The 23,038-nt window shown below is 42.8% G+C and overlaps 1 protein-coding gene across 7 annotated transcripts; it reads right to left on the bottom strand.

The window, feature by feature from the left end:
- Nucleotides 1–10,635: 10,635 nt before the first annotated feature.
- On the bottom strand, nt 10,636–22,302 carry CHAMP1 (chromosome alignment maintaining phosphoprotein 1). 7 transcript variants are annotated; one of them, XM_051772734.1, is made up of 3 exons: nt 22,223–22,290; nt 16,323–16,378; nt 10,636–14,378 (listed from the first exon to the last, which is right to left on the bottom strand). In XM_051772734.1, the coding sequence occupies exon 3, from the start codon at nt 14,315–14,317 to the stop codon at nt 11,420–11,422; it is 2,898 nt and encodes a 965-aa protein (XP_051628694.1). In that variant the 5' UTR covers nt 14,318–14,378; nt 16,323–16,378; nt 22,223–22,290; the 3' UTR covers nt 10,636–11,419. The 7 variants fall into 7 exon arrangements, with proteins under 7 accessions (XP_051628694.1, XP_051628692.1, XP_051628697.1 ...); XM_051772732.1 differs by lacking the exon at nt 22,223–22,290 and adding an exon at nt 21,732–22,013 and having other exon boundaries at nt 16,249–17,120; XM_051772737.1 differs by lacking the exon at nt 22,223–22,290 and adding an exon at nt 21,627–21,646.
- Nucleotides 22,303–23,038: the final 736 nt, after the last annotated feature.

Below are 23,038 nucleotides of genomic sequence, written 5' to 3'. Positions count from 1 at the left end.
GTTCCTGCATAAATATTTCCTAAACCAGTATCTTGAAGAGTATTTCAGCCCCAACTGACTGATTTGGCAGACATCCTAAGAGGTTTACATCCAAGTGGACACAGACGGGCAGTGAGTGGAATCAAAACACAGCTGGTAAGCAGTGTGTACTTCCCCTCATGACAAAACTATGGCACACAACAGGGCTTCTACCAGGACAAAAGAACTGGATGGCAGATGGGAACTTCAGTATTGTGACCACACACGTACTACTCCTTCAGCTAACTACACTGCCCATGAAATGTCTCAGATGGGATGGGCCCTTCATTTTAACCTATGCCTGTGCCCAATGCATTCTTTGTTTAAATGACTGTGACAACATAATCAATTATGTAAAATTATTTACGCTAGTTTAGATTGGTGAATTAAGAAAGCACCGTGGTTTCCAAGCACAGATTAGACAGGTAGATGCATGTAATATAAAAAAATGTTGCAATGTGAGGTGGGGGAGCGTACAGTAGAATAGTAAAAACAAGTAATATAAAGAAATGCAAGTTTACATTTTTTAAAAGATTCTCAGTATTCTTCTTGGACATGATCAATGTAATCAAACTGTTCACTGGTGATACTGCCTTTCCTTGGACCCAGCTCAGTCATGCCCAAAATGGGGCACTGCAGCACGAATAAACAGAGAAGATGTTTTAAATTTCTCTTCCACCTGAGATCCACATTCCTGAGAACCGGTTTATCATCAGGACCCACCAATGTGCCAGCCTGACTGCTCCAACCCGCATCGCTCACATACTCCTTCCATGCTTCGTGTACCACTGTTGACTCAGGTGGCAAAGTCAGTGCTGTCAGTCTCAACCATTAATGCCAGAAATCATGCCCCACCAGAAAAAATCTGAACATACAAGGACCTTATGAACTCAGCTCTCCTGCAGGCTTTTGAATTCCTTCTGCATCACATATGATGGCAAAACCAATTCTAACTGAATTGCTTAAGCATGGCCCCGGTGACATTTAAGAACCGCCAAACACATTAACAACTGCACTTGGAGACCAGCAATTTTACTCCGTGCTCCACCCAAGAAACTGGAACTGCACTATTTGCAGTCGTGATTATTCTTAGCTAAGTTGCCATGGAACAAAGCCTGGTTAATCCTAATGGACTGATTCAGGAACAATCTCTCTTTCTAATCTTATTGCCTAATTCTCTATCACTTCCATTAGGTTAGCATTTATCCAAGATGTAAGAGCAGCAGGATTTTCAAGAAGTTGTCATTTCACTATGTAGAGTGGTAGCAGTACGGTCGTCTTACTAAGAATAATAAAGGATGTTTTTGTTTCTCTTTGAAGGAAGCAGAGGGAAGAATTTTTCCTTCCAGAAGCAGATTAAATATCCATTGAATTTTCCTTGAATTCATAGGATTCAGCACACATGAATTCATACATTCCTTCAAGCCTCGGAAATGACAAAAGTATCAGTGATACTTTTGCCACAGAAATTAATGTTTTGGAGAATGTTTATATAATAAGACAGATGGGCTGTTAAAAGAAGTTATTTTTGTTTCCCATTTTTCACAGCCACCTTGTTTCTATCATTAAGCAATAGCCTGGCCTCTTCTATTTACCAATAGCAACACATAACATTTATTTCAAATACCTCACAACCCTCCTGGAAACTAGGCAAGCACTGGTGTTTGTGCTAGCATCCCCCAGGGAATGCAGGCAGCCCAGCGGTACAGCGAGAGCCTGGGATAAATGGCCCCATATTGCAACCAAGTAAGTTCATGTAGTAAAAGCCTGTGCTATGTCCAGTCACTCAGTTCCTCCAGACCATATCATACAAGTGTATTGCAAGACTCTCAAGAGAGCTGACTCATATATTGTGACACAGCTCTCAGGAACGAGGTGTGTGCACGTACACGTGAATCTGTGCATAAGTACATGGGGAGAGGTGAATTCTTCAGGGTTTTTTTGAGAATTGATATATCAGAAATTAAATCATGGTCAGGTAGCGGAAAGGAGATACTGGGGAAAAGAATGCCCTTCATGTTTGCAATATGTCTCATACAAAACCACACAGACCACCTTGAATAAATCCCTGGAAAAAAACATGCAAGTTCCCTGTGCACAGAGATAAGCTTGCAGTGATTAAAGTCACAGCAATATTTTCTTTTCAAGAAATAGCACCATAAGGTCACTGCAGACACCACCACTCTGTTGTCTGCTTGAGGTTATGGAGAACAAGGTCATTTAATTTTAAAGTACCTCCCTACTGGAATAAATTTGAGAAAGACATTAAAACCAGTCCTGACCTGACAATAGACATATTCAAAGCAAATAAGTGTTTTGATGAAACAGATGGTAACTGGTGTTTTCTGCCATATACCACATAGTTTTAACTCAATTAGCTAGCTGTTTCTTTTTTTAATTAAACAAACCTAATTCTATCTATTCAGCAACCAGTTTATATCCAAACAATAAAACAGTCAGTTTTAAGAAATCTGAGTAGGATACAGCTCAGGCCAACAGCAATCAAAGGCTCCAGTGCCTGCTACCTCTTAACCAGGCAGTTGGGCGGCTCCTGCACCGGCAGCCTGTCAGGAGCCCTTCCCTATGCTGGGATCATATCTCTTTGTTTACACAAAGTGTAAGGAACGCATCCTGCAGCTGCTGTAAAGCAATGTGAGCTATGCTGCACACACCAGTGGCAGTGGGTTGATTTTCTGCTATTTATCAGGAAAACTGGAATCTTCATTCCAGCTATTTGCACAGAAACTTGCTGACATAAACCAGAGCAGATAAATCATTCCAGTTCTGTTGTAAATGCATAGGTATTTCAATCCTTCCTTGCTGCTTCAAAACCACAATGAAGGCTATGCCAACGATCCCGCCTAAGACCATTTATCACTCTTATTTTGTCAGTTCGTTTTGCAGTCGGAGATCATTACTCAAAATTAGCATTTGCTTCCAAGTGATGTGACCGTCTCTGGTGATGGTTTTTATTACAATTAAAACAGCCCTACAGCTTCACCTGGGTTTCTTTAGTGGGAAGATAAATTTCAAAGGATTTCTCATTGACAGGTTTGAAAGATCAAATTATGAAAGTCTTCTGACTTCTTTCTCCTAACGTTTTGTGCAACGCCTTAGAGTGCATGTGTATCAGAGAAGTCTGAAAGTGAAGGAATTAAGGATTTTTGATTCTTTTTTACTGTAAATGAAGCAGGAAGGTTCCTATGGCCAAGGCAGTATGTTTGTGTTTCCCCACACTTTCAACAACATTATGATCATGTCAAGGCCAAGTTGGTCATTTGACTTATTCAGTTTCATTATTATCTTAAGTAATGAGTACAGGGAGGAAAAATGCTGGAGACAGCCCAGACCACAGTAAGTCAATGTAAAATGATGCACAGAAGTTTCAGGGCTTGTGTTTTATATCTGCAAACAGTGTTTGCCTCAGTAAGTCGAGCACTGCACAGCCTCACTCAGTCAAAATTCCCCTTGAAGATGTCAAATGGAAATACGACTGCAGATGGGCAGGCTGCATCTGAAGGCAGCGTGTCAGAGCACAGACACATCAGAGAATCACGGAATCCTTTTGGTTGGAAGGGACCTTAAAGATTACCTAGTTCCAACACCCCTGCCATGGGCAGGGACACCTTTCACTATCCCAGGTTGTTCAATGCCCCATCCAACCTGGCCTTGAACACTTCCAGGGATAGGGCAATTACAGCTTTCCTGGGCAACCTGTTCCAGTGCCTCACCACCATCACAGTAAATAATTTCTCCCTTATATCTGATTTAATATTAGATAAAATTAAGAAATAAATGTCTCTAAGATAGTGACAGCAAGACAGTCACTGTCTTGCCATCCACCAATAGTCAAGAAAGTGCTGTCAATGCTGGAAGTGGAAACACACAAAACCCAGCAAGTGCCAGCTACACCTGGATTTGTATTTTCAGGTTTCCTGCTTGGAGGCAGTCCCCTCTCTGCTCAGACTTGGGGAAGCTTAACCTGGATCTAAATTTGGTTTCTCACATTTCTTCTCTTTTCCATCTCACTAGTTCCCTCCAGTGCATTTCTGTGTGACTGTGAATCACTGTGCAATTTCTGTGTGACCCTCCCCTCTGTAAGCGCTGGGTGACAAGCTGTGCTGGGATCTTTCACAAAAGCAGCAGGGGCCAGTTGTAAGTGCTGTATGAGCAGGACTTGCAGGGAATGCTTGTGGCCCTGCTTCATTCTCTCACCTTCTAATGGTAAACAGGTCTGAGATTTTTAAACCCTCATCAGCCAGAGGCTGCATTTCTGTTGCATGCACCAGCTGCCGTGGACTGTAGTTAAATCCTCTTTGCACTTACAGAGCTTTTGCACAGCACAGGTCCCTGGCACAGCAGGCTGGCATTGGGGAGCTTCAAGTACAGCCCAACGCTTCAGTGCCACCATGGGAAGGGCAGGCCTCCTCTGTAATTCCCTTAGAGATTTTTCTTACCAAGATGAGAGGAGTAGTGACCTAGGAAACAAAAGAGCGGTTATATTTTGGAAATTACATAAATATTTTAAACATCTTTGTAAATAACGCACGTGATATGGGAATGGAAATACTGCACAGCAGGGAGAGGTGTCAAAGAAAACAAACAAGTGCTTTAAAACAGAGGACTTAGGATACAGTGGCAAGGAAATCAGTCTTAGGAAGGCCAAAATTAATTCACCACAATAAGAACAAAAGTCTAGAGTAATTTCTGAACCAATCGTTTGTGTATTATTATTATTCCACATGTATTTAATATGTTTAAAGCCGATATTCTCATAAATTGCTCTGTAGCTCCCTCTAATGACAACTTCTCCAAAACTGTGTTCCAGAGAGCAGTGAGCAGTAACAAGATAAAAAAGCACTTAGTGCAGCACAGAATCACGGAATCACACAATGGTTTGGGTTGGAAGGGACCTTAAAGATCCTGTAGCTTCAAACCCCCTGCCATGGGCAGGGACACCTCCTACTACACCAGGTTGCTCAACACCCCACTCGACCTGGCCTCGAACACATCCAGGGATAGGGCATCCACAACTTCTCTGGGCAAGAGATCAAAAAAATCAAAACTCAAGATCCTTATGTCATAATAGTTCTCATGTGTGCAAAACCACAACGCTGTTATCATTGCCTGTCCATCACTTTATTTTTATCTTAGCAGATATTACAGTTCTTCTTAAAAGAGGTTAAAGGCATAGTAAACTGAGTCAAGAGGCAAAGGCCCCACAGCCCTGGTGGGGTGGTAGAAGAGCAGAAGTGTGTGCATCCCACACCCCACAAGGCTGCACTGCCCAGACACATGAGCCCTGTGTGGGGCACACCAGCATCTGGAGAGCCTAATTATGCTGTATAATAATTTGTTAGCACAGGAGAAAGCAGTAGTAGCAGCAAGATTTGCAGACTAGGAGGTGGCTGGCACCTCCCATGCTCCCTGCCAGGCTTCCCAGCACAAAGTCAGGCAGCCAGTGTTCATGTGGGCAGGCTGATGCACTCAACCCTCAGTCAGACTTCTCTGCAGCTACAGCAGAGGTACTGCCCAATCAAAAAATGTGTTGCTGATCCCAGAGCAAATAAAAAGAATCTTATAACAAGGAGACTAAAAAAATTAATAACATAATCTAGCAATGCATAAACAGCAATGTCAGAGTATAGGATCATTTTAAATGTGAAAGCATCCATACTGAATTAGAGTTAAAAAAATCAATTATAAAAATCTTTATATTGCAATTCAGTAAGGTGTCAGTATTTCTCTTCTGTAGATTAAAATGTACATCAAATCTGGCAACACATGAATTAGTATTTCACACTAATACTAACACTCTGTACTCCTTTAGTTACTGCAAACACCCCAGAAATTAGCAGAGTCCAAAGGGTATAAAGTCTGTTTTGTTTCCAGTTTTGAAAATCATTTTAGCTGAGATCTTCAGGAAGTCAGACAAGAGAGAAAGCAGTAACAAAACAATCTCTCACATCTGAACAAGTGATACTAGTAAAGCTACGCTGCATTTGTACACACATAACCTATTTCTGTCCAATGCATATTTCTCTCACATGCATACCAGGAATGTTTAGTTTGTTTAAGAGTTTATTTGTGTCAACTCCACCCTGCCTTTAGCCACAGCAATTATTTTTTTTACGAGAAGGTAATATTCTATATTGTCACTTATTTCTAATACTGACTTTTAGACCAAGATACTGGTTTCAGAGTAAAGAGGAAGAGTATTAAGGTATAGTAGTTTGAGTACAGAGCAGAACAGCATCTGGAACAAGAAGAAATTAGTATTTCACAATTCATTGGGTATAATTTCCACATAAATAATTAATTTATACAGGAAAATATTTTAACTTTAAGGAATACCATTTAACATTCTAATACAAAATGATTTGCCTCGCAATGATGTGGAAAGCATTTCATTTAACAGGGAGGCCTGTGGCTCAGCTGATACAAGTCCCAGAGTACTCAGTGACAGGGTCCTGGAAGAAACCTGAGGTGACATGCAGTTGGTCCACACAGGCTACACACAGAATCACAGAATCATGGCTACACACTGAATCACAGAATCATAGAACTGTTTAGGTTGGAAAAGACCTCTAAAATCATCAAGTCCAACTGTAAATGTAGAACTGCCAGGTCCACCACTAAACCATGTCCCCAAGTGTCACATTTACATGTCTTTTAAATACCTCCAGAATGGTGACTCCACCACTAGACTCCCAGTCTAGACTGTCTGGCTGAATACCCCTTTTGGAATAAATTTTTCCTATTATGTGTGTGCTCTTTTGCTTAGAAATATTTAATTGCTACCTACCATTCAGTCCAACCTGACTTCTTCTGCCCCTTCTGGATGTTAATACCCCATCTGCACCACAGTGGGATGCTTCATTTAGCCATAAATGCAGGCACTTACAAATTATTCTGGTTTTGAAAAAAAACTATTTACAGACAAGACATTTTAAGAGACTAGTTTCTGCTTTAGAAATCACACAGGTGGACAGTTCAACAAAAAGGGGTTAAGGAACAGTGCACAGACAAAGGGAATCAGACAGCTGAGAGCAGTAACCCCTTAAGCCAGAGCCACATCAGAAAGGTCATTACATTATCTCTTTAGTGCACATATGTCTTCATGTAAAAACCTTCTGTCCCACCTATGAGGCAGTAGTACCAATATGTGTGTTACTGACATGCTGAGATATAATTTCAACTGCAGAGCTCATTTTCTCCAAACTCTTCATTTGGTCCTTACCAGCTTTCCTGTTCTCCGTAACAAAACAGCACCACCAAGCCAACTCACGTCTGTAGCAACTGCATTGCTGAACCTTTATAATGTTACATATTTGGAAACTCTGCAGGAAGAGGGAGAACTGAAGAAGCTTTAAGATGTACATCAGCCTGCTTCAATTTTCAAAAAGATTCTGTCCTCAGAGTCACCATAAGTATTAATGTTCATAGAATGCCAGTGATAACTCCATCAAAGATACAACTGCCTTAGACATCAGCCAATGCTCACAGTACCCTGGGACACCATCCATAGGGTCCCATGGACTTGTACGAGTTGAGATTGAGTAACTCCCAACTCAACCCTCTCTAATGGTAGTAATTCCACTCCTTCAACCCTTGGAGTAATCACAGAGGCCTGGGAGACCTTGCTGGTGAGGGCAAGACAAAGGTGGCACTAGGTACCTCAGACTTCTCTGTGTCTGCAGTCACCAATCCACTCACCCCACCCAGTAACAGTCCCATGTTTTCCTTGTTCAAGTTTTTTCCACTAAGGCAGCACTTACATGTTGGCTTTGCATGGCCAGGTTTTAGTAGTGAGGGGCTACAGAAGGATGGCGGCCTTCTCTGAGAAGCTGCCAGAAGCTTCCCCCTTTTGTGTCTGTGAACATTTGACTATTCCTAACTAGAAGTACATAGACGTATGGATGCTGTAACTGGTAAAACTTCTAGTCTTCTACCAAGTCACAATGACAGGTACCTATGTTAGGTATCTTTATTCTTAATACAAGCATTTCATTTTCATCATTAGATTTAAATGATTTATTTTTCTTTTCACTTTTAAAATGCAGGTTTGGAAGTTACTTAAAAGGAACTGGTTTTCCTCAATATGCTTCAAGTTCTACAGCTGTGCATGGAGGAGAATAAGGAATGAAACTAAATGCTGAGTATACAAAGAGAAAACTATTTTTAAATTTTCTCTTGCAGCACTGGAGAAAGCCACTGGGAATCAGTGCCTGCTTCTCCACTGTTTTGCTTAAACTCTGGAGCTTGAAAGGTACAGCATCCGGACATCTATGTACTTCTAGTTAGGAACAGTCAAATGTTCACAGACACAAAAGGGGGAAGCGTTAGTCTGACATTCCAGACGGCTGTGCACTTTGAAGAGTTAATATTAACACAAGCATTTGAGACGGGGAATCAGAACATCTAGTTTTGATACCTATACAAACCTCTGTTGCAGTCACGGACTGTCCAGGTACAATGAGAGTTACCCTGCAGCTTCAACAGAACAGCACGTCTCAGCTATGATTCCAAGGCTCTGAGCTCAGCTAATGAAACACTAAGCATACACACACAATTTATCCTTTTTGTCAGGGGTTAGCACTTGTGGCTTTGGCACTCTCTCACGAGGCCTAAGAAGAATCTTGCCTGGAGCATTCAGTAACATAGACTACAAAGGTAGAGAGGCAGCGAAAGAAAAGACCAACCCAGCAGACAACTGACAGGTAAGAGGCAGATGTGAAGAAATAATGCAATTGAGTTGCCAAGACATCACAGATGAGCAACTTAGCTAGTATGTCTGTGACGGAGGGTGCAGTTTCTGAGTTACCATAAGCCCACCTGAGCTCACTGTCCCTTCTGGACTTGGGCCTCTACCTTCAGAAGAAATGTTCCCCTCACACTTATTTCCATTGCACCAGCACTTGCAGCTGCAAGACAAGTCAGATCAACAGACTAAATCAACAACACAAGAAAAAACCAGCAAGTTCCCAGCAGATTCTGTAACCTGAACAAATTAGCAAGAATTCCTTTGACTTGGTTTCTACTATATGAATTAAAATTTAATTCTTCTTATAATCTTTCTCAGAATAGGCAATTGTGAAGTCCATAATTCTTATTTTAAACACTGAACCCTAAATGGTCTTCAGATTTTAAAAATATTTCCTCCCCCCCAATTAATCATTAATATAACACCAACCAGTACCATTACCATTATATATAAGTTCACATTCTAGGTAACATTCTATATGATTTTTTGACCTAGAGCTTAAGTAACATACAGGTATACCTAGACAGGTATACCAGATATATATATATATAGATACTCTTAGGTATGCTGGAATAAGAGAAAATATTACTGAAACTAGTAATTGCAAGAATCTCTTCCCAAATATGAAATGTGTTCTCTACAGACTACTTTTAGTTTGAGAGAATGCTTGTGAAAATGCACTTTGAAAACATGACTGGACATTCCATACAATTATTAACCTCTTTTTACAATAAAAAGATGAAGGTAAGTTCGTATAGCATGTATGGCCACAGCTAACATCTTTCTGGTGTTTCTTTATTCTGTTTTCATTTTGTACTTTCCCTCATCCATTCTTTGTGAAAGTGACTGAAACCTGCATCCTTCCAAGCATACAGAGAAAAGATTTATCTCCAAGGATAGGGAATGTATAAAAGAAACTGCCTAAAAGTCCATACAGAAGCATTTTTTCAGTCATATGCTTACCTATTAAAGTAACCTCCTTTAAAAATTCAGAGAATCTGAAAGTTGAATATTGTGTTATACTCAAGTATATATTAAGGATATACTATAGAGTTAGGAAATTATTTCACTATGCTGACTTTCGTCAATGTGTATTATTTGTCATTGCAAGAAATAGTATTTGCTAATAGTTAGGAAGTAGAGAATGAATCTATGATTCTATGTTGTCAAGTGAATTATTTCTGTTGGTTTTTAGTAAGTCACAGAATGCATTCAAGTTATTTCTATGGACACGGTAGGAAGTTAACTCCTTCTCTAAATAGGCAGTGCTGAGAAATCATTGAAGTACAGAGCTTTAAATACCTGTTGCCATACTTCCAGAACACTTGAAAGACAAAAGGAATAAAGTACCGTCTTCAGTCAAACCAACCTAGAGCTCTTTGATGGGACCTTACACTCGAAGACTTTTTTACTATTTAACACCTTCATATTCTAAACCAATACTTACAACACCTTAAGTATATGCATAATTTAGCCTGAAAAGAATTAAACCTTCCTTGTGATACCTCCACTTAAAATCTGTATTCCTTCTGAATTATAAAGTACTTGTGCTTTTTTAACAGATAATATGCAAATCACACAGGACAGCATGCTAAATAACAATGCACAAATTCTTGTTTTGTATGTTTTCCTTCATTTACATATGATGTGTTTTTCTAAAACAGACATGAAATTTAGACTAACCCTTCTTTCACAGGCTGATGACTAGGAAGTTGAAGCATTCAGAGCAGAACTCCTCAGTAATTCTGCATCTCTTGTTGCCAAAGATACTTAGAAGAGAATATGTTGAACATGAAAGGTTTCATTCTTGATTTGAAAAAAAAACCAAAAAACAAAAAGGAAAATGGCTAACACCAGGTTGGGTTTCTTTTTATTGTTAAAACATTAAAGCATAACATTTCACCAAATACAAGAAAATTAGAGGTTGTCTGACATTACAAACATCTGAATCATCAAGAGAAAGTGTTGAGCTATACACAGTCTGACGTTAATCTATCAATTTAATGTATATTAGTACATGCTTAAAACATGGCCAAAACACAGAATCACAAAATAGGTACCTTGATGCTTCTAAATCTGAGACAAGTAAGTTGAAGAATTGAGTGCAATGAATTTCCAACAATTGACTATACACTCAATTACAACGTCAGGGCATCATTATTCCAGGACACTGGTAGTTTCTCATACCTGGCTCATTCACATTCAATTTAGTGAGAATTTTAGATTTGAGAACTTGATAAAAACATTTTGAAAAATACAACATTTAACAAATGTGAAAAAACAAGTTGTCTTCACAGGAAAATATGGATTGCTTGACATTCCAGTCCTTAATTGCCTATACGTTTTACAAATCTTTACAAAACTATTTTGTATCCATTTTGGTTTCAAAAACATAGTACATCTGAAAAATAAAATATGACTCTACTGATGGGTAATACAAAGACATGAACACGTATTTAAAATGACTTTCAAAAGTAAATCTCTTCAGTAATACAGCTATAAAAGACAAGGTAAACATAGCACAATAAACCATGCATCTTCTGACTTGTCAGATCAGCTAAACTACTTGGTTAACATACAGTAACACTTTGAACACTTCTGTAAATTTAGCTTTTCTAGCACAAGGAGAAAAAAAGATTAAATTTGTTCTTCAAGCGGTTCAAGGTTGTCCAAGTGTTTTTTAGGTGCATCATCACTATGACGGCTTTGGCAATGGGTTAAATGTTTCTTAAAGCCTCGAGGAAAATTTGATTCAAAATTACAACGGGGACACTTCAACAAACTTTGACCATGAGCAGCAACATGGTTTTTAAGAAGAGACTCCAAGAGAAAAGCTTTGCCACATATTTTACACTTGTATGGGCTTTGAACATTATGCTTGTTAACTAAATGGTGCAAGACAGCACCTTTTTTCATTGCACGACAGCAACAAATTTTGCAGTAATACTTTCCCTTGCCACGCTTCATGTATTTTGCTATTTCTTCCTCAGAGATGAAAGCCTCTTTTTCTTCAGTAAACTGCAGCACACACTGTGGCTGCGTGGGAGTAGTTGCATCCATTTTGCTCTCTTTGCCATAATCAGATGACTCCATATCATATTGCTCTTGGTCACTGTTGGATTCTTGTTCCTTTATCTCCATTGAGTCCAACTCTGTTTTTCCACACTCACTGATATTTAGTTCAGAATCTGAGTTCTCCTGGTTTTCCTTCTTGGGCTTCTTTTTTGGGCATGAATATAGCATGTCTTCTGGTGATTCTTTGGCTAATAATGATTGTTCATCCTGTGAGAATAAGTCATCCAGTGGTTTCTGATCATCTAAAGTGTGAGAAAGAAAGTCACTCTCGCCAGACTCACTAGGTGTTTGGGGCTCGGAGAAAAAGCCTGAAGCAGACTTGTGAGGCTCGGAAAACAGGATATTCTTCTGGATTTCAGAAGGTACAGTAGTTTCAGCATGTCTCTGGACATCAGAGGATAAAGCAGCAGCAGGCTTCTGCATCTCAGAAAATACAGCGTGCTTTTGAACATCAGGGGAAATAGTAGATTTCTGGGAGTCAGTGAAAACAACTTGTTTGGGTGTCTCAGGAGAAACAGGAGTAGGTTTTTGGGACTCAGTAAAGAGGCCATGTTTCTGAATTTCAGGAGATGTGGATTTCTGAGAGTCTGGAAAGGAAGTAGACTCCTGAACTTCAGAGGAAATGGGAGCAAATTTCTGGGCTTCAGAAAATAGGGCGTGCTTCTGGACTTCAGAAGAAACAAGAGCTGATTTCTGGGTTTCAGAACACAGGGCTTGTTTTTGACCTTCGGTAGAAAAAGCAGAAGTAGATATTTGATTCTGGGGCTCAGAAAAGACGGTACGTTTCTGGACATCAGTAGAGGCAGTAGGATTAGATTTACGAGACTCTGGGAACAGCACTCTTTTCCGAGGTTCAGGGAAATGAGCCCGTTTCTGAATCTCAGACGAAGCAGCAGAGGTGGATTTCTGAGTTTCAGAAAAATACATAGATTTCCGTGACTCAGAGAGTTTCCAAGGTTCAGGAGATACTGAAATACCGGGCTTACGGACCTCAGGAAAGAAAGGAGGCTTCCAAGAGTCTGAGGAAACAGTGTGACTAGACTTTCGAAGCTCAGGAGAAACAGGGGGAGAATGCTTCCATGTATCAGGGGACAGAACAGGTTTCCAGCCTTCAGGGTAAACAGATGAGATGGGTTTCCATGGCTCAGAAGAAACAAGAGTAGACTTCTGGGATTCAGAAAACGACGTAGACTTACACGAGTCAGAAACAACCCTCCTAGGTTCTGGCAACACAACAGGGCCAGGCCTTCGAGACTCAGGGGCAGACCTCCGGGACTCTATGGACACTGACATGGCAGGCTTTGGAGCCCAGGGAGAAACCGTCGGAGACTTTTGCACCTCGTGAGACCTCCAGGGCTCAGGGGAAACAGTCGGACCAGGTCTCCATGACTCCGGTGAAACTGCAGAAGCAGGTCTCCGGGTTTCAGGAGGAGAAGCAGAAGCAGGCCTACGCATTTGGGAGGGATGCCGCCGTGGCTCAGGAGACCCAGCTGGGGCATACCTCCGCGGTTCAGGGGATACTGCTGGAGTAGGTTTCTTTGGCTCTGGTGACACAGCTGGGGAATATCTGCAGGGTTCTGGAGACACTGCAGGAGAATGGCGCCGGGGCTCTGGTGATACAGCAGGGGAATGCCGCCGGGGTTCTGGAGACATTGCTGGGGAATGCCGCCGGGGCTCTGGAGACACAGCTGGGGAATGCCGCCGGGGCTCTGGAGACACAGCTGGGGCTGGCTTCTGTGGGTCAGGGGACACAGCAGGAGATGGCTTCTGTGGGTCAGGGGACACAGCAGGAGATGGCTTCTGTGGGTCAGGGGACACAGCAGGAGATGGCTTCAGTTGATCGGGGGACACAGGTGGGGATGGCTTCTGTGGATCAGGGGACACAGCTGAGGCTAACTTCTCTGGATCCAGAGATGTAGCCTGGGCTGATTTTTCTGGATCTGGGGATAAAGTCTGGGCTGACTTGTCTGCCTCTGAGGAAGTCACCTGAGCAGATATCTGGGGCTCTGGAGACGCAGAAGATTTCTGAAGCTTGGGGGAAACAACAGGTTCAGATTTGGGGAGTTCAGGAGAAAGGGCAGGTTTGTGCGACTCAGGGGAAAGGGTAGGTTTCTGTGGCTCCAATGTGACACTTTTTTTGGATGAATCTGAATCTCCTTCTACCCGTTGTTCCTTCCGCTCCTCATTCCACTTCTCAGGTGCTGCATGCTGTGCTTTGATGTGATAATACACGTTGCAATACATCTTGCTGGTAAAGAAGCATTTGTGGCAGTGAAACAGTTTTGCACTCTTTTGATAAAATATAAGTTTACCCAAACCAGCAGCATCCATTTCGTCACAATACTCTGGGTGAACGGTACCCATATGAATTTGTATGTTTTCATAGTCCGTTCCTCTGAAGCTGCAGTGGTCACACTCTAAGCGTTCTGTGGTTTTACGGAGTATCTGCAACATGTCCATTTTTCTACGGTCAGTAACAGTTTTCACAGCACTGCACCTTTTAAAGAGGAAGTTTCAGTTTCTGCAATAAAGGAAAAAATCTGTATAGTCAGTTGTCCATGTTAATTTCAACTCTTTGTCATTCCTAAATAATCAGGTGCACTTTTCCCCTCCCACGCCTCTTTTTAGAAAGCCTAAGTTTTGCACAGGTACTAACAACTTCATAAAGAAATACAAACATAGGTGTCTCCAACTCTGGAATTCATTTTACATCAGCTGAGCTTGAAAAAAACAAAGCTAATATTTAATAATAGGCTTTCCTACCTCTGTAAAAAATCTGGAAGCAAACGATAAAAAAAAAGAACCCAGGTGATATTTCACTTGATAAACCTGACTTGCTTTCTCCATTACACACGTAAACTGAAAACAGAAAGTCCTTTGAAATACTGCCACTGAGATAAAGACATTTCAAAAACACACCTTCATCATTAAATTTCAAAACAAATCAGCAATTTTTGACAAAGACAAAAAAAATTCAAGAAAACAGCAGCCTAAATCCTAGGCCCTGTTTTCATCTGTTAAACACTGTTTTCCTTTCACTAATTACATGAAAAACAAATGCTGCTGATCATAAAAACTTTATCCATTATAAAAAGAATCGTTTCCATTCCATTATTTCATTTGCTGCCCTAATAACAACAAAAATACTATTTAAGAAAAACAACAGGGTGTTTTTTTCAGTTGGTGTAGTTGACAGTCCTATGTATCAAAAGCATTTTTTGCCTCACTACAAAGAGAAAGATGAGAATTTCTCAAAATTATTGCATTTGTAAGACCTGAAAAAAAACCAAACTAACAACAAAATAACCTCGACAATAAATCAACCAACCAAACGAGCACCCCAAAAACAAACACAACCCCCCCCAGAAATGCAGCATCTGAAATGCAATTGTCTTTTAATGATTTGGCTAGATTCCACTATTTCCAACAGAATTTATCTGGATCAGCTACTACAATAAGCTGAAAACCATACTGTTGGACATTTAAGTGAAATGAACAGGGTTTTTTCTCTAAGTTGAAATTAAACAGTTGTTACATGATTATCATGCTAAGCCATCAACCTAATTTTGGGGGGTCTTGTAAGACACACTGCTTCAAAACACTCAAAATCTTTGTGTCATTTCAACACTAATTTTCCTGTCTAAATATATATTAGACTAAAAACAAATCTAAAAATATGCATTCAAGCAAGTTTCCTTAATTTATTCCTAAGGCATTTTTACCCTTGTTTCTCATGGAAATGAGGCTTACACAAACACTTTGCCCTATAGTCAACGCCAATCAAACTAGACAAAGCAATCCAGCCTTGTTTTACATTTCTACACATTTCAAGAAAATCAGGAACTGAGAAGAGAATGAAAGCAATGCCTCCACTGAGGCTACAGCCGAATATGTCATTTCACAGTGCCTGGTTCTGTTTAGCCTCTGCACAAATGGTCAGTATGCAAAAACACGCAGAACAAGCAGTGTCTGATTCAGCTCGTAATTAGGGAGAAAGAGACAATTAAAAATACTACAGCAGTGAGATGCTTTGGGTTTGGGGCAGGGACAGAATGAAAGCAAATTAGCAGTGCTGCTAAAGGATGAGATGGATACAGCAAAAAAAACAAGAAAGAGGGACAGGTTGAGAAGCAGAGGACACAAATCCCTAAGAAATAAAGGTTCACTAGCTCAGTTGCTCATGGAACAACTTCTTTGCATGCAGTGTGCATACACACTTCACATTAAGTCACAGGAACAGGTAGATTTCCAATTGGGAAACATAGCAGGACCACAGACAGAGCTTTAAGAAGGATCCTACTTTACAACTATGAGACAAATGCACAGCACCCAACTGCAGTCCAGCTGCACATGAGAAGTGCACTGCTCCACAAACACTGAAGTGGGAGGACCTTCGGGGTGTAAGTTGCAGTTTCCCAGTGCTACCAGCAGCCATACAAAAGACACCTCAAAATGTAGTCCATACCACATTCAGTGTTGACCATGAAACACTTCCTGAAGTCTTAAAACAACTTTTTATTCCTGTAAAAGATCAAAACAAAACAGAAAGATAGAGTACAGTGGTCTGTAACTGCAAGAGCAAATAACTTGCCAATTGTAAAAACCCAAAGCACGTCATGTCTTACTTAACACTCCAAAAGACCTTCAAGTCTTTATGAATTACAGTGTATGTTTTGTTTGGGGGATTTGGCACGATGGTAGGAATGGAAGATTTCAATTTGGAAGCCAAAAATTCTGAATTGCTTATACAAGGTAAATAAAAAGGAGGCTTTTTTTACCAAATCACAGCAGAACGTAATTAGGACATACTGCACTAATCACATTTTTAGATTTGAAAGGGAATTTGTCAATTCCAAAATTGATGGTAATCCTGAATTATCCATTTTCTTCTCTCTAGAAAACAAAAAAGGATTTTCCAAATTGAATTTACCACAGCTTACAACAAAGTCTACCAGACAATATTTGCTATTCTCTTCACAACTTCCCTCCCCTTTGCACATCACCTAACTTTTGCCATTTCTGCAGTTTTCTGTAATTCACTCAACTACACTCCCTATCTCCCATCCTCTCCTTTTATTCAGTTCTATCTTACCTTATGATGAAACTTTCCATTTTCTTTCCAAATACAACAGTGAGAAAGAGTCCCTGGCTCCCTTCCAAAAATTGTCCAAGTTGCTGCTAAGCTTTTTTGACCACAAGAGTATTTTGGAACCAAAGAAGTTACAGGCACAGCCCAGAAATCCAAAGGTCTTGACATTCAAGCCTTTGGCATAAAAAATAACATAAGAAATAACATTAAAGAGCTCTCACACTGCCATCACTCAGCATTTGTAGTTTTGTAACTTCAGCCCACTGTAGCTGGCAGTCACTGAAGAAACTGCCTCTTCTGTTGAAATCTCTATCTATTTAAGGCATACTACTGAGCAAGACAATTCTTTGTTACTGCAGCATCTTAGGCCATGAGTATATGGAACAGTAAATCTAGTTTTAGAATAGTTACTGTGAGATTAGTAACAAACTTAAACAGCACTGAGCTACTACTAACTCATGCTGTCAATTTAAATTTGTTGAAACACTTCTGAAGGAATGAACTCTGAGATGTTGCTGGTTCACTTAGCATATATCTAAACAGCTAGTCTGAAAGACTGTCCTGTCAATCCCTCCTGATCCCTTCTCTCTTTGAGCTCCAATGCCACTGTCTCTACATGGCTCTGTTTGATGCTCTCCTCTATACTCAGGTTTATCACACAGATAAACGTCTGCTTCACACTGCTCTTTGCCGCCTACTCCTGCACCAGAACTTGTTCTGCACTAGGTCCTGTATTTGGGTGAAAGTGTAAGGAACAACACATCACTGTTTCCTAAACAGTTCCACACCAGCAGAGCCAGCCAGTCTAGAAAGCATATGCTCAGTAACCAGGTCTCCATGGCTTTGGACCTGCATGAACTGTGATGGAATCTGTGCTCAGCAGCATCTTTTTGGCAACACTAAGAGAGATGGACCACACTCCCTCAGTGTAAATGAACTACTACAGACATTAAAGGGAACTAGATCTGCACTGCTCCAACTCAAACCCATAAAAAGGGTAAAGAAAATAACTGGTGTAATCAATTTGTCAGGGTGCTCCATGTGCACTGTAGAGAATGGGACCAAGTACTTAATCCAAACATCATTCTAGCCTTCTGAAGCCCTTTGAGGAAGAGTATGAATTTCAGGATGAAGATCAAATTGCCATGAGCAGGTCCCCCATGAAACAAAGCAGAAGGGAGATGGCCACTAGAGTATGTCTCAGGCCTGCCTGAATACTCCTGGGAGCAACAAAGAAGCTGCCACCCATGCACATATAGATAACTGCTGTGCAGGCCCCAGGCCACTCTGTTTTGCTGAACACTCTGCCAGGCCATACATATATTGTAAAAAGAACAGTTGAGCATCGCCCCTACACAAACTCTCAATTACAGGATATGCAGTGCAGCAGTGGCTACAGCTGAGGCTGCATGCCACTTCAACACCACAAAGCACAACGCATTCCTTAATTGGTCTTTCTGCATCCCCTCCTACTTTTCTCACTTTTCATGGCTGCAACACTGAGAAAACAAATACAGATGCAGCCAAACAGAACTAATTATCTGCTCCGAGAACACATTACAATCGAAGCAGAAGCCTGAAGCCCAGCATTTATGCTTGTCCTGTGTCTGCATCCTGCCTCCAGTTCAAAACGAAATACTGTGATTCAACTAAGATTCTGAAGTTTGCAATACTAAACTTAAGGCAGCCAAGACTCATTCAGTCTTCCTAGGACATGAAGTTTTCCACTGAAATCTACCTGAACAGATAAGTGCTTCTGTCTACAAGCTCACTATATCCACAGATGTCAAGCACAGTAACAGCATCAGCACCAACTCAGCTCTTAGATGACCTGAAGTGACACAAATCAATGGCCATCACTCACATTAAAAGCTGCTCGAAGAGATACAGAAGTCTCAATGGTGGGACCACCAGTCTCTCCTGCTCCATCAGCCACCTATCCCCCCCCCTTCTTTCACACGTCTAGAACCTACATACGTCTAGAACCTACATACAAAGGTTCCTACCATCAGCTCTCTCCTCGCTCCACAGAGATGCTGAAGATCCTTACACCAGTTCCTTGTCCCCTACACTGCAGTCCTGGCCATAATCTTCTCCATCACAGGAAAAACAGAAGAATAGCAGGGGGAAAGGATTGGAAATGAGGACACTTATCTACCTAGAAAAGAACAACCATCACTATTTTCTTGCTTGGTGCTCAGCACCCAAGAGATTAAAGTCATGATTTAGCAGACAGAAGCACCCAAGAAGTCAGAGGCAATGAGATAAATGCAAACTTATCAACCAAAAGTTGGTTACATATATTGCAGGGCAACTGCAGAGCAGAGTCAAACAGCATCAGAAATCCCTGTTGAGCTCATGTTAGACTGAGAAATAGGAGTGTCCTAAGCTAATGCATAAGCGGAGAGATCTCCTGATGTCTTCCCAGTCAACACACACAGGCACTTCAGAAACAGTTCCTGGATTCCACATCCCATCTTCCATAAGGATCTCACTAAAGATTAAGCCATAATTCCTGCAGCCTTTCAGAAACCTCCCCGTGGAAAAAAAGAAATGCACAGGAGATATTACATATAAGAACGAGTCCACACAGGGAATGGCACAACACTGACTCTGGCAGCGAACAACCTGTGTCCACTTCTCAATTTCATTCCAATTTCATAGCTACGAGTCTACCAATCATTCCTGATAATTTTTAATAAACACACTCTACACTCAGTGTTGCAACATTTAATATATGTCTGCATTTTTCCTCTACAGAGGTTAAGCTGTAACTGTCATGAGGTAGCACGAGAGGGAAGCAGTCAGGGCTCAAATCTAAAGATGTAGACTGCCTGCGAGCACAGAAAATTACAGGTTGCTTTTAATATTCCATGAAGAATTTCAGAACACAGCAACAAGTAGTCCATCATATCATTGCTCAGATAAGGCTGTCTTGGTTCTCACTGGCAGAAGGCTCTAGAACTCTTTTCCTCTCAATAAATAATCAAGCCTGGTGAGACTCAAGCAGACAGAGGACATGCAACACACATCAATGACACCACCATAACTGGGAAAACCCTCCAGAAGAAAACCCTGTGATTTTCTGCAACGCTCTGCAACTACATTGGTTTCCCTATATCAGCCCCTGCACAGGAAGGATCACTGTTTAATTTTCATCAGCCTTGGAAGTTTTGTATAGGCAACCAGATCAGCAATATCCTCTATCAGTGAAGAGGGCCAATGGTAAGTGTGTTCCCAGCACAAGAAAGCTTGATAGTTGCTTCACTGCCTCTGCTAGCAGGAGCAGATCCAGACTACTGCTGTGTTTGAGCAAAAGGAAAAGTGACATGTTCTGCAGTGCCAAAAAGTAAATGGCAGTCTGGTGGCAGCATGGTGCTTCTCTTGAAGCTACATCCCTGTGTTGTGACTGGCAAACAGAAGTTTAGCTACCAGAGGAAGCTGCACACAAACATCCCCAGAGTGTGGCAGAGCAGGCGCTTCACAATGCACATGGCAGGTATGGGGGTCGCTTCCAATGCACTATGATCAGGACAGGCAGCACTATGCTCCTGCTAATCCAGAAGCGTCCACAGGAATTTGACTGCATCTTCACATCTGAACTCCCAGCTAACAGTCAATCTATTTGGGCTAAGTTCCATGAGCAACAATTGCTGAACCAGGTCTTTAAAACCACACCTAAACAAGGCACAAACACCCTGACCCAACCAGCCACTGAATGCTAAGATATGCTGAGAATATGGGAGACACCAGATCCAGGAATGAAATGGCTATATTATGAGGTGCCATGTTTTCAGGAAACGTTCAGGTTACAGGAGAGTTGCAAAGTGACAATACTTGATGCACATGCAAATGATTTAAGAAACAAAGTGGCCAGAACTGGAGCTCTTTTGCAAGATTTCGCTCTTCATTATGAGACTGACAATTCTCTTCATCAAGAGAATAATATTAGTTCTCAACACAAGATCTAATAACAGTCTAAGCTGCAGAGTAAAATCAATGTATCTATGACAGACTGGGGATAGAAAAAAATTAACTCCATGTAATTCTGACAAGGATTTCTAACTCCAAGTTCACAATTCCACATACATGGCTTCCAAAAACGGCCCCAGAAATGCTACTGCTGCAGTGCTGAACCTGAGCTGGTGAAGTGCCACTGGACCCACTAGAGTATTTAATCTAGTCAGGAACTGTGAATTAAGGTTGAGAATCTTGGTGACATGAGGGTAAGAATTGCATTTACACTGCTCTGAAAGCAAATGGGGTTCGAGGGGAGATTACGTAAGAGAAAAATGAAATCCAAAGTTTCTATATTCCTCACTTATAAACAATTCACAGAACCAGAGAATTCAATTAGATTGGAAAAGACCTCTGAGATCATCAAGTCCAACTATGACTGATCACCACCACGTCCACTAGACCATGGCACTCAGTACCACATCCAGTCTTTCCTTAAACACCTTCAGGGACAGTGACTCCACCACCCCCCAGGGCAGCCCATTCCAGCATCTAATCACCCTTTCTGCGAAGAATTTCTTCCCAATGTTCAACCCAAACCTCCCCTGGCGCTGCTGGAGACTATGTCCTCTCATGCTGTCGCTGGTTGCCTGGGAGAAGAGGCCGATCCCCACCTGGCTACAGTTTCTTGTCAGATGGTTGCAAAGTGATAAGATCACTCACCCCTGAGCCTCCTCTTCTCCAGGCTAAACACCCCCAGCTCCCTGAGCCGCTCCTCCCAGGACATGCGTCCCAGAATCGTGCACGTTGTGAGCCCTGGCTCTGCACCTGCTTCCCTGCTCCCACGTGCGACGCAGCCGCTCCTGGCAGCTATTTCTGTCATCAGGGAAGGGCCTGGTCCCGGCGGGGACACGTCCCGTGCCGTACTCGCTATCCCAGGACAGCGGATCCGGCAGCGTGTCCGTCCCGCCCCTCGCCCCGCCGGCACCGCTGTAACTTTCCCGCGGGCAGCGGGTGCCTGCGGGCCCGGCGCTCCCGGCTCCGCGCTGCCCGGCCCTGCCGGCGCCGGGGGGAACGCCGCCCGCCCATTCATTCCCGCCCCGCCGGGCGCTCTCCCCCGCCGCCTCCCCTCTCCCTCCCTGCCGTGCGCGGCCCCGCCGGTTTTGTTCCCCCCGCGCCGGCACCGGCTGCCGTCGCCCCGCGCGCGGCGGGGTCCGCTCAAGGGGAAGGCCCGGGCGCGGGGCGCAGGGGGAGGGAGGGAGCGCGGCGGGCCCCGCGGGCGGGAGCGGGGGCGCGCGGGCCCCGCCGGCCGCACTCACCGCTCGGCAGCTCCGGGGCGGCGGGCGCGGGCCGGGGGGCCGGGCCGGGCTCCCCCCGCCAATGGCGGCGGCGGCGGCGGGAGGCGGGGCCGGGTCACGTGCGCGGCGGCGGCGGCAGAGACGGGGGCGGGGCCGGGCCGCGGCGCCCTCCGCGCCCGCCGGCAGGGGGCGCTGCAGCAGCGGGGGGGCCCGGCCGCCCCTGGGGGCTCACGGTGGAGTTCGTCAGGGGAGAGACAGTCACAGATCCCAAAACACTGAAACACGGGGGCACAGAAACACAGATCAGGTCAGAAAGACCTCTGAGATCATCGGGTCCAACCTATGACCAAACACCACCATGTCAACCATGGCACTCAGTGCCATGTGCATTCTTGCCTTAAACACCTCCAGGCAAGGTGACTCCACCACCTCCCTCGGCAGCACATTCCAGTGTATAATCGCCCTTTCTGTGAAGAATTTCTTCCTAATGTCCAACCTAAACCTCCACTGGCACTGCTTAACACTGTGTCCTCTCATCCTGTCACTAGTTGCCAGGGAGAAGAGACCTCCCTCCATGAAGTTGTAGAGTGATAAGGTTACCCCTGAGCCTTCTTTTCTCCAGGCTAAACAACCCCAGCTCTCTCAGCTGCTCCTCACAGGACTTGTGTTCCAGACCCTTCACCAGCTTTGTTGCCCTTCTCTGCATCTGCTCCAGCACCTCACTGTCCTTCCTGAACAGAGGGACCCAGAATTCAACACAGGATTCAAGATGTGGCTTCACCACTGCTGAGTAGGCCACACCTCGAGTACTGTGTCCAGTTCTGGGCCACTCAATTC

The sequence above is a fragment of the Manacus candei genome, unplaced genomic scaffold, assembly GCF_025592945.1.
Source record: "Manacus candei isolate 608988 ecotype Guabito, Panama unplaced genomic scaffold, ASM2559294v1 h1tg000159l, whole genome shotgun sequence".
NCBI classification, from domain to species: domain Eukaryota; kingdom Metazoa; phylum Chordata; class Aves; order Passeriformes; family Pipridae; genus Manacus; species Manacus candei.
Note: the sequence above shows the minus strand (reverse complement) of the source record. Positions and strands in the feature narration are given on the sequence as shown.